At 37.7% G+C, this 12,101-nt stretch overlaps 2 protein-coding genes across 2 annotated transcripts in view; one reads left to right on the plus strand and one right to left on the minus strand.

Annotated features, from left to right (window-relative positions):
• Nucleotides 1-7,580, minus strand: LOC114473952 (uncharacterized). Its single transcript, XM_028463766.1, has 9 exons — nucleotides 7,310-7,580; nucleotides 6,080-6,268; nucleotides 4,095-4,217; nucleotides 2,792-3,024; nucleotides 2,119-2,256; nucleotides 1,143-1,327; nucleotides 691-770; nucleotides 538-621; nucleotides 1-342 (listed from the first exon to the last, which is right to left on the minus strand). Coding segments are annotated over exons 1-9 (1,185 nt in total). The 5' UTR covers nucleotides 7,311-7,580; the 3' UTR covers nucleotides 1-190.
• setdb2 (SET domain bifurcated histone lysine methyltransferase 2) overlaps nucleotides 7,540-12,101 on the plus strand; it is a 27,623-nt gene continuing 23,061 nt past the window's right edge. The window contains exons 1-5 of the mRNA XM_028463745.1: nucleotides 7,540-8,146; nucleotides 9,416-9,529; nucleotides 9,602-9,721; nucleotides 10,631-10,734; nucleotides 10,836-11,054. Of these exons, the coding sequence (XP_028319546.1) occupies nucleotides 8,119-8,146; nucleotides 9,416-9,529; nucleotides 9,602-9,721; nucleotides 10,631-10,734; nucleotides 10,836-11,054 (585 nt within the window). The 5' untranslated portion in view covers nucleotides 7,540-8,118. The remainder of the gene's footprint in view (nucleotides 8,147-9,415; nucleotides 9,530-9,601; nucleotides 9,722-10,630; nucleotides 10,735-10,835; nucleotides 11,055-12,101) is intronic.

Here is a 12,101-nt window from a genome sequence, read left to right on the forward strand (position 1 = left end):
CATCAAACCAATGAACAAACATAATGTATTATATTAATTGTCAACAAACAAGAAAGATCAGCCATTCATTCAGTTTAACGCTAAAGAATCAGACACAATAAATATGTTGAAAATCAGCAACAGGAGAAATTAATGTAAACAGTAAAAATATTTGATCTGCAGTTCAGGTTTTGTCCTGCTGGGGGCGATGCTAAGCTAACGTCAAGTCTTTCAGTATCTCGGGGATGACGTCACGAGCGTGTTTAAGGTCGTTTTTCCACTCCTGAGGAACTCCGCCTCCTTGCTGAGCTGACCCCGCCCCCAACAACGCCCCAAGGGCGGAGCCTCGATTGCAGTTCTCACCTGTTAACAAAGAACGAAGAAGAAACGCGTACAAATTAACAAAACGACCGGCTTAAACTTTAAAAACGGAAAAACTTCAAGTTTGAAAAACTCAAAAATTAAAACATGTTTAAAAACGAAACAAGAAAACAAAGAAATAATAAATTTAAAAAATAATAACTTCATTTTAATTATAATTATTATAAAATGATTTACCTCCACAGTTGGTGTTGGTGAGGATTCCTTCGCGCACGTTGTCGTGAAACTCGTGAGCGAGGTAGAACAGGCTGCTCAGCGCACCTGTCGGAGACGCAACGTTACACAGGAAGCACAGCACAAAGCCAAGTGCTTTCAAAGTAAAAGTCTGACCTTCGGTGTAGCAGGCTAGACCAAGCTCGCTGACCGCACGCTGATGAACCTTCAGACGAGCTTCAGACGAACCTGCAGCCCTGAAAAGATCATAATAATAATGAATATAATGAAATGTGTCATAAACCATGGAAAGAAATATCATCAAAAATGTCATTAAACATCTAAAATATTTGTTTGTTGATAAAAAACATGTTTTCAGAAAGTAAAACATGAAAAACACTGGAATAAACCAAGAACATTATCGCCCCCTCAGAAAAACATGCGTGTTATGCTGGATAAATAAGTTATTTTCAAAATAAAAGCAAATAAGGTTTTTATTACGAACAGCTTACTTTTGGCTCTCTACATGTCCCAAAGAATGCTTTGCTGCTGTATGTATTACATGCTTTTATTGTGAAATCTCCTGGCCTTGCCGTTGTATTTTTGACATGCTTTTATTGTGAAATCACCTGGCCTTGCTGCTGTGTTTCTGACAAACGTCCCAGACGTCGAGCTTTCTCAGAGCGCGTTCGGCCTGCTGACGTACGTTGGCTCCGCCCACCACGGCGTGTAGTGCACGGCTGTAGATGGACACCAGCTCAGGCACCTTTGGGTGAGGATGGGTGAGCTTCACCAGCTCCACCGCTGCCGTCACCTGAGGAGGTACACGGCCATTACCGGGCTGCGTACCGCATGTTACCAGCTGACAACCACCGTAACTTCTATCACAGCTGATAGACTTTGTTCTGTGGGTTTACAAAGTCATTTTTTGTCATTTTGTGTATTTTTGTTATTGTTTTGTGTTATTTGGCATAATTCTATGTATTACTGTTGTCATTTAGTTCATATTTGTCATAGTTTGGGAGTATTTCCTGTGTTTTTCTTGTCTTTTACTGTATTTTCCTGCAATGTTGCAATTCTTTGTACTTTTTTTAATGTATTCTTGCTTTTTCTTTGTGTATTTTTCTGTCATTTTGTACATTTACTTTGGGGGCGCATAAAATTAGAGTGCATGTGAGCTCAAAAAAACTAACCTTCCTCATGCTAGCTTTCTGTTAGCATCTCATATGCTAACAGTCAGTTTTGACCCATGTTTTAAATCATCTGCAAAATACACTAAGAAATAAGCCGTGGCTAATGATACATAAACACACAGGGCCCCTCATTGGCCAGTTTAGATCACGTGATAGGTGCACCACAGGACTTAAAGTTCTGTCAGTTTTATTTTAGCTCATTATGATTTTTAGCTACCGTTTATTTTAGCTCTAACCCAGAAAAAACCCTCAAATGTTTATTTTTTTCATATATGTATTTTTAAAGGTGGAATTTGTTGTGTTAAATATGCTAAAATAAGAAAATATATATGACAAAAGTGGGATTTGAACCCAAGGCAGCGGAAGGATGAATTCTTGAGTGCGGCGCCACAGAGGGACGGACACCACTCACGGCTTGCTCCTGATTGGCTGAGGCAGACAGCAGAACAAATGGGAGGATCATTGGAAGGCAGCCAATGGCGTTGAGCTGTCCGTCATGAGCCGAGGCGTCCATCTTTAGTTTGGAGCGTCTCTCAGCAAACAACAGCACCTAAAGGAGGAAACAGTACAGAGACCAACAGTCACATGACAGAGGCTCCGCCCACGATTGTTTACTTTTTTATTTCACTTTAATCATCTAAAGCAGGTTATAAATGAGCTTTATAGATAAACTAATCTTATGAACAATGATCATATATAGTTTAAAGATAAACGCTAAACTTTTAATGTTTTAACTTAAAGTGTGAGTGATGACTGGTCTGTAATGGACGATTCATTACATTTAGACGAGGGTTAAAGTAACTGATCATTTTAAGGTTCTTGTATTTTACTGTAATGATCCTCACCTTTAATCCAGGATTTTATAAAACTCATGGAGAGAAAATATTTAGTGAAAAACTGAAATTAACATCAACAACAAACTGTGTAGCTAATGTAGCCTAGCTTAGGTTTACCTGCCACTACATTCACTACGGGACGAAAAAAGAGGCTGAAATTAAAAAATGTGTTTTTTTTTTAATTTGATTAATTTATTGACCAATGAATGGATTATTAAAATAATCGTTAGTTGCAGTTCTAACGCCCACCTCTGAGGGCGTTGTTGGTGTGCTGATCTGCCAGTCGGCAAAAAAGTCCCGGTGGAAGGACTCTGCGTAGGTATCTGGGTGAGAGCCGGGTGACGTCATGAAGGAGACGTAGTCGGACAGAACGGCAGCTCGAGCGTCCGCGACAGAAACGTCCACAAAACGCCCCAAAACCAACGTCCGAGCGGCCCGCAGCGCACACACCACATTCAGGGTGTTCTCGCCCGCCTTCAGACCTAAAGAGAGGGTAGGCTACCACAGGTTAGAAACAGGCTACAGTAGGTTAGGTCAGACCCTCCAGTAAATCGTGATAATGCAATCGCAACTATTAATGCAAACTCAACCAATCCCTGAGTTTTCTGCGTGGCCCTGAAATTCTGTCCAATCACTGCAAATTTCCACAATTTGAACCAATCTGACTCAATTCAGCGATGTCAGCGCCCTTTCACAGTCCTGATAGTTTAATAATGATAATAATAACAAGGCAAATATGTATTTGGCAATTGAAAATAGAAAAAATTGGCAAAAATAACAACCTGTAACTGGATTTGTTGACAAAGTTCTTCTTTTAACTCATTAAAGTGAAAATAATAATGCAGGAAAAACAGAAGACTGACCTTGACCTTAAATATGACCTTGAGCGAAGGTCAAAGTCACACATTGACAGGAAATGTTGTTCAATGGTACCAGTCTGAGCACTGGATCTCAATTTGTGGCCACGTTTATAGAGAAAAATGTATTGTTTGTTTTTGTTTTGGCTGAGCTTCGTATACTGAGAGCGTAGACATCTCACTTTGACCTTGACCTTCAATATGACCTTGAGCAAAGGTCAAGATCACACATTGAAAGAAATTGTTGTTCAATGGTACCAGTGGCCAAGTTATAGGAAAAAATTATTTTTTTTTTGTGATGTCATGAACTTTGACCCCTACCGATCTTTTTACTGGTAGGTCGTACATCTTTGGTCCAACAAAATAAAATACTCTCTAGAGATGAGCTTTTCATAAATGTTAGCATTGAACTTGTACGATAAATATTGGTTTTTGACACTTGAGGCGACCTTGACCTTGACATTTTGGCTTAAAAAAAGGTCGACTGCACATCCTTGACATTGTCCTACATGTCATTAGTGCTGCATTAATAGACTAGAAGGAGTTCTATTTTCTATTTCCAAATACAAAATAGTTAATAGTATAAAATCAAGCATTTTAGGATGCAACAATCACAAAGGGACTGGATAGTGACAGCTTACTATAAGTTACAGACAGTGGATTAAAAGCAGGAAGCCAGAAGAAACAGCGGTTACCATGGTGATAGTGGACTGAACCACTGGAGGACATCCATAGGTCCAGCTTGTCATGGAGAATGACAGAACCAACCACATCAGGACGCTGGGAACCAGACGACCAGGAAGTACGTCCGCTGCCAGCTGAGACGCAACGGATAAAGAAAAGTCATTACATATTATTATTACAACAATACATTACTGTCTGTACAATGTCTGTCCTACATCTGTCCAATGTTTATTCTCAAATCAATCTATCAGTCTAGAACGGTGTTTCTCAAATGGGGGTGCGTGTACCCCTAGGGGTACATGATGGCAGAGGGAGGAACACTAACAAATAAAAACATTAAAAATAGGGGGTTTCATCATGTTTATTTTAAGTTAAAAATTATAATCACAGTAAATATTACCAGCAACTCACAAAACAACAACAAAGACACACTAAATGAGAGAAAAACACACAAGATCAGTACAAAATACACAAAAATAACAGAGAAACAACCAAACGACACCAAAAACACACACTGAGAGATAATAATTTAAATAATACCAACAACACACAAAAATGACACCAAAAATAAGAGAAAAGTATACTGTATAATTATAAAAAAGAGCAGACAAACAACAAAAAACTATAAAAATAAATATAATTATGTGCATTATCACTAATTTATTCCATCATTATATCATCATTTTGTGTGTTTTTTGTGTAATTTTCTGTATTTTGTCATTGTTTGTCTGTTTCTTTTATTATTCTGTATTTTTTCTCTTATTTTGTGGTTGTTTTTGTGTTGTTGTTGTTGCTATTATTTAAATGATTCTCCCAGTGTGTGTTTTTTTGGTTGTTTCTTATGTTATTTTTGTGTATTTTGTAGTGATCTTGAATATTTTTCTCTGATTTAGCGTCTCGTTGTTGTCGTTTTGTGTGTTTCTGGTAATGCTATGTATTTTTCTCAATTAAAGCTGCAGTTTGTAACTTTTTATTTGGCATAATTTGGTCAAAAATAATCCTAATCATCTTTGAGCATATTGTAATCAAAGTGTTCTGGGTGGACAGTGAATCTCCTTCTCCTGGCTGTAAATTAACTTTATAAATCCTTGACACTCCAGGAATCTGGATGTCAGCCAATCAGAGATCTTTCTACAAACACGTGTGCTCCATGAGTTGTTTTGGGCTTTACTATTGGATGTTCGACTGAAGTCAGGTGTGTTCTGGGACCATCGGTGGTAAACGTGCATTAGCGGACATTCAAGTCTCCATCACGACGTTCGACACAACAACACAGCAAATCAAGAGGAAAAGGGCAGAATGAGGTGCAGAATACACAGAATGAAGTCACAAACACTGAGGAGGAACGGATCGCCTTCGCACACACACACCCGTTTCAGCGGGAGAGCGAGAACAGACAGGATAAATCGTGTGTAAACCTAAGAGAAGCTTATTCAAGGTGAACTAATATTAGTCTGAATGCGGCTGAGATCGCAGCCCCCTCTGTGTGTGCTGTGTGGGAGTGACGAGCCGACGGCAGCAGTCGCTGCTCAGGACAGTCACTACAGTGATACGTGCATTCATGTCAGAGTCTCTAAAACACCAGAAAAATCTACACTAACACAAGATTACGACCCTACATTTGTCACTAGTCTATATTGAGAAAAAAGTCGCTAAAAGCGTTCACAAAAAACACCGCTAACGGAGGTTGAGTTTCGGATTTGGTTCAAAACGGAGCGGAGAGAGGATTCTACATACTGCAGCTTTAATGTATGTGTTTTTGATGTCATTTTGTTGTCTGTTCTTTTTACTATTTAGTATAATTTTCTCTTATTTTGTGTGTTTTTGTGAGTTGCTGGTAATAATTAGTATGATGATAATTTTTAACTAAAATAAACATAATCTCTCAAGTACCCCCTGTAGTGCCATCGTGTACCCCCATTTGAGAAGCACTGGTCTAGAATATGTTTGTAGATCAGCCTGTTTCCATGAGTCCAGTGTCTGTCGCTATGGTTACCGGTGTTGGACAGGCTGAGGATGCTGGATGGATGTCTGTCCAGTGGTGGTCTGAATCCACAGATCCATCCTCCAAAGTCTCTGTGAATGTCTCTGACGTTGTAGTACCAGTGGACCGGCATGGACATGGCGTCCGCCGCACACATCGCCCAGAAGGCCTCGCCCACTCCACGCCGCACTGCGCTCATCACTGAAGACACATCAACCAATCACAGTCACAAATACTTGATTTATCCCAGGGAGAAATTATATTATGAATAAAAAGAATAAACACAAAACAAAGAAAGAAAAATGTTCATAATTAAGCAAAAGACTGGATTAAATACAAGTGAAGACATTACAGTCGTAAAAAAAATGAAATAAGATAAATAATAATACAAGTGTACAAATATAACACAGATATATACAACAATCAACAAATTATTGAAGCATAAACATACCAGTGAATGTATAAATAAATGTACTAATAAACATGCTAATATATGAATGATTTAATGAACAGATTAATAAATAAACCGATGAGAACAAATTTTAATTAATGTACATTCATATTAAAATAGGTTCTTTGACATTTACATAAAAACATATTCACTGTAGAGCTGGGCAATATATCATGATTCCAGATATATCGAGTTTTCTATTTTGACAATACTAAAAATGACAATATCGCCTATAAAAACATATCTATATATTTTAAACTTGTTTTTATTGATACAATCACAGTACAAAACATATCATACAACTATTTAATATTATTCATAGAATACAGTCAAACTGTGTGCTTTATAATATCACCATATTTCTGAGTTACATACTTTCATATCTTATGTTGTATTAAAATATTTGTTTTATGAGTCGCTCCTTTCTCTACTTCTCAGAACATTCATGAATAGAACAGTTAGATGGTCACTGAGCACGTTCTAACCAGACCTTCATCTAAACAAGCCACATGACAGAACTCACTCACACGTGCTGTCCCTTAGAGGAGAAAAGGACTAAAGTGTCACATATTGTACAGCTGTTTAACCCAGAATTGTTTTTCTGGTCAGACTTTATTGAGTTAAAAATATCGAGATTTATATTGTATATCGCCATTTTGAGAAAAAAATATTGAGATATGAGTTTTGGTCCATATCTCCCAGCCCTAGTTCACTACAGTGTTTATAATAACATTTACATTGATTAAAACAACTACAAAACACCAAACACAGAAACATTTAGTCACACCTACTTTAGTTTATCGTTGACACCGTGAACCACGCGCTCACCTCTATTTTTCTTTATATTGTTATGAAAATGTTACCAAACAGACCGGAAGTGACGTCCCACGAGGGTGTGTGTGGGGGGGGGGGGTTCACGAGAACGCGCCACTAGTTTAAAGCCAGACAGTGCGTGCCCGTGCCCGTGCTGTGGCTTCCCTTCCTCTGAGATGTCTTTTTTTGTTTAAAGTTTGTCTTAAAAAACGAAAGCAACACGTTAAAGTTTAACGTGGTTCACTGGTAACAATGAGTACGGGGTTCGTAGAGGGACATAGCAGAACGCGAAGCAACACATATGCCCTGTGCAGTGACTTTAAGGCGAACTGATTATCAGATTTACCTTTTATCAAGCACTTTCTGTGGAATATAGAACTTAATTATACTTCAAAAGTGAATTAGACGATATATTGAAGGCATTCTAAATATTTACATCTGTGTGCTACAAATACAGAATATAAACAACAGCCTGCAAGACCCTGCGGTGGGCTAAGCAAGGATACGGCGCCCTGTTTGGACAAAAATAAACCCGCGAATCACAGCAAATGAATTCTATTAAACATAATGACAATTAGTTGGTTAAGTTTGTGAAGCTTTAGCGGGGCTAATATGTTAGTTAGTTGCATAAAGCTGGAGCTAATTGTAGTTTCTATCAACCACTGCTCACGACCGAGTTAACCAGTTGTTTATGGTTAGCAATGTGTTAGCCTGTTAGCTTAGCCTGGGCTCAGCTAACCTATAAATATCACAGTGAAAGGTTATAGTTGGTTTATTTAACACTGAGATGGACTCTGGGCTTCAGACAGAAGTGGGTAAGTTCACACTTTAAGAAATGTGTATTAATTAATGAATAAACTGATGCTCGTGTTCTGCTTAATGACCGACTTCAGGTTAACGATACAAGTGTTGGATTTGAAAATATGGGACATTTTCTCGTTAATATATATTTTGTATATTTATTTTCAAATTAAGTCTGACCACAAAGACAATTCTGGGTTAAATTTACAGATGCAAAACAGGCACTTTTATTTATATATTAATAAACAGCTGATCAATATGTGCCACTTTTGGCTTTTTCACCTGTAAGGGACAGCACGTGTGAGTGAGTTCAGTAGTGTGACTTGTTATGGGTTAGAACGCACTCATTAATTCATGTAACAGAGCTTTACATGTTGTTCTGAGAAGTAAAAGCATCGACTCATAATACAGGATTTTGAGGCGTGCAGGAAAGATTGTGGCCGACCCCTCCCACCCCGGTCATAAACTGTTTCAATCTCTCCCTTCTGGAAGGAGGTTTAGGTCCATCAGGACCAGAACCTCCAGACACCAAAACAGCTTCTTTCCCTCTGCCACCATCCACATGAACACACCCCAAGTCACCCACTGTTTATTTAATATACTTACAGTTCATATATAAGTCAACACGTTGCATATATACTGTTAATTTAACGTTGCTTGTCTTTAAGTTAGACAATAACATTTTATTTTATTACATATTTTCTTATAATTTTTCATGTTCACTCATGTGGTTCTCTGGTATTCACTAATGACTTATTAGACACATTTATTACAGACTTTACATCCTTTAACACTGCTTTAAAACAGTGTATTTGAAAAGGAGTATTGTATATACAGGATTGAGATGCAGAGGAATGTTTTTATTTATCTTTTAATTGTTACAACATTATAATACTAATATGAGACAATGTCTGGACAGAGGGGTAAAATATGGGAGTTTCCCCGTCTAAACAGGAAACTAAACAGGTATTTATTTGTGCTATAGTAACACAAATAGTGTTAAATGAGTTTTTATTGTCATGCTATTACATGACGTGTTCGTGAGATGATGGATTAAATAATGACTAAAGATTAATACACACATACAACACATTTTAATAGAGGAATCCTCAGAATCCAGACATGAATTATCAAAATAGCTTTTCTCGAATATAAGTTAACAGACGAGGTATAAACAGTACCATCAACTCTGTTCACTGGTTATTGTGATTATTATAATGGACTAGAGCTGGGCAATATATCGTGTGTGTGTGTGTGTGTGTGTGTGTGTGTGTGTGTGTCAGAGCGAGCCAAAGCCTTCTGGTCTGAGGAAGATGTGGATTCAGTGTTTGAAGGAATCCTTGTTTACCTCCATCACCTGAAGAAGAACCTGAAGGAAAACACAGCTACGGACAGAGGTGAGCATGTGCACATGTACCTGACCGTGTGTATGTGTATGTGTTTAATGTCTTTGTGTTGTTGTGTGTCAGAGTTCCTTCAGGCCTTCAGACTGCTGGAGTGTCTGAACTGCTCTCCATCGGAGCAGAACCAGAACCAGGACCAGAATAAGAACCAGGACAGCTCAGTGCTGCAGGTCGTCATCGGTGCAGGTCAGCCTTCACCCATCATCTACTTCCTGAGTGTGTGCGTCACTTCCTGTTGTGTCAGTGTTTGGCTGCGTCCAAATATTCCCTCCTATCTCCTTTCCTATCCGCTTTTCCTTAACCTTAACGTCACAGGGTTATGGAAAGGTGTTAGGACATCACGTTTTTTTAGACAATCAGACACACTTTCACTAGGTGACGTAATAATCCGACAGAGGTGACAAGTCACAAAGTACAGTACTTAAGTAGTTTTTTCTGCTATCTATACTCTACTTGAGTTTTTTTTGCAGACTTTTTACTTTTACTCCTTATTTTTTTAAACAAATATCTGTATTTTCTACTACTACATTTTAAAAATGAGCTTGTTACTTTTAAGACCATCAAAGATGACGTCACGACGTGAAAATTTTAAGCTTTTTTTTTTACTGTTAAGCAGGTTCCTTAGTTTTATGGTTAATATTTTCAAGTTTTTATGAAATGTTAAACTCAAAGCTGTTGTGGGTTTAATTGAACATTTTGTTCTTAAAACATTTTATTTACAAATGTTATCTATGAGTGATACATTCTCCAGGTGTTCAAATGTAACATATTTAATTTAATTCCATGTACCAGTTTTCTACCACTTCTTAAATATTAAATATGGAATTTCCTAAATTAAAAACCCTGTTAATATTGAAGAGACATTTGTTTTACTTTTAGTATTTATACTTTTACTGGAGTACTAGTACTTTTGCCACCTCTGGATGGCGGTGAAGGTTAGTGACGTCTGCTGTTCCTCTGTGTGTCTAACACTGATATAATGTCAAATAACACAAGGTTTGAATGTAAATCAAAAGAAAAGAGGCTACCAGGCTACGAGGAGCTAAAGTTAAACTAAAAGAACGGAGATAGGAGATAATTTTGTTCTGTGTTCAGAGGAGCTGCTTCCTGTGGATGCTCCGCCTCCTGCTGAGAAGGAGGAGCTAATTCCTCCTTTGAGTCCAACCAATGTGACGTTCGACACTCACACCTGCAGTCAGGTAAACACACAATAAGTTATCATGTCAGAATCTATGATATATCCTCTCTGTAATCATGTGTTGTAACCCAATGCTAATGCTAATGCTAACTCTCTTCTCAGGCCTGCCTTCAGCTACCCACAATTCCCGTGTCGTACTCAGGGAACCCGTTGAAGCTTCCTTTGCAGACTGGCTTCCTCAGGATTCAGGCCACGCCCAACACGGCGAAGGAGCCGGCGCTTTGTGATGTCATGTACAGGGCGCCGTGTGGGCGGAGCCTCAGGAACCACACGGAGGTGATGGAATATTTGTTAGCAACGGAGAGCTACGCAGTGCTACAGGTGATGTGAAGCAGGGTTGGGCTAAATTATAATTGTTATCACGGAATTGATAATTAATTACAATAATAGCGTAATTATAATTGCAATTGTGATTTAACAGATCTGTTGCTGTCATAATTGTTATTAAATTGTAACTGAGTTCAGATAATTAGGGGGCCAAGCTCACATATGTAAGCTGCAGGCTAAACCGTGCAAGGGAGTGCAGTGCCCTTTGGAGGGTGGGTCCAAAACCCCCAAGGGACGTTGGACGCAAAAATTCACACGTATCCGCCAATAGGTGGCGCTATAACCAAGGTCAACGCATTTTTTGACCTAAAACTCCCACACTGTATGTCACACATTCAAAAACTAAATATTCACAGATTCCCATGAAAATACAGGCTATACTTTTTTATCATCAGAATGTGTTAAACTAAATCTACAGAATACACAAACATTTACACACATTATAAAGTACAATTGAATATGCCACAAAACTTAGAAATATACAAAACTTTTTAAATGAAGAATGTTTTGGTGTGAATGTGTAGCTACAAGTCCACAGCACTATGAACTACATGGCCAGTATAAAAACACCACAATTGAAAAATAATGTAAAAACTGTTTATTTTAATTGGGGGATTTAATATTTCAATTGTTAAAATTGTCAAACAATGTGTTTTTAAGCAGCATGAATAATAAAAAAAAAGTGTGCAGTGCAATAACAATTCCCTTATGTTGGAATTCTGAGGAAAAAAATCAGAATTCTGAATTTAAAATCAGAAAAATATCAGATTTTTGACGTTAAAGTCACACTTCTAACTTTAAAGTCATAATTCTTGAGGAAAAAAGTTATTATACTATGATTTTCATGATCTGACCCAACTTAATAACTCAGTTCAACACAACAATTATTTTTATAAACATTTTATTTATTCATTTGTTCTTTTACATTTTTTTTAATAAAGTTTCTTCCTGCATTCAAAGGAGAAAAGAATATAAAGAGAGGAGAGAGGAACGTTTTAAATCATCATAGGGGGGGATAGAGATAAAGAGTCAAACATGAGG

The sequence above is a fragment of the Gouania willdenowi genome, chromosome 2 (assembly GCF_900634775.1).
Source record: "Gouania willdenowi chromosome 2, fGouWil2.1, whole genome shotgun sequence".
In the NCBI taxonomy this organism is placed as follows: Eukaryota; Metazoa; Chordata; class Actinopteri; order Blenniiformes; family Gobiesocidae; genus Gouania; species Gouania willdenowi.

Bases quoted from the DNA above. Each gene is read 5' to 3' on its own strand.
- LOC114473952 (XM_028463766.1), bottom strand. The intron at 2,257-2,791 runs GTGGGCGTTAGA...TTCCTCCTTTAG, and splicing joins CACCAACAACGCCCTCAGAG to GTGCTGTTGTTTGCTGAGAG. The intron at 343-537 runs GTAAATCATTTT...CTTTGTTAACAG, and splicing joins CACCAACACCAACTGTGGAG to GTGAGAACTGCAATCGAGGC.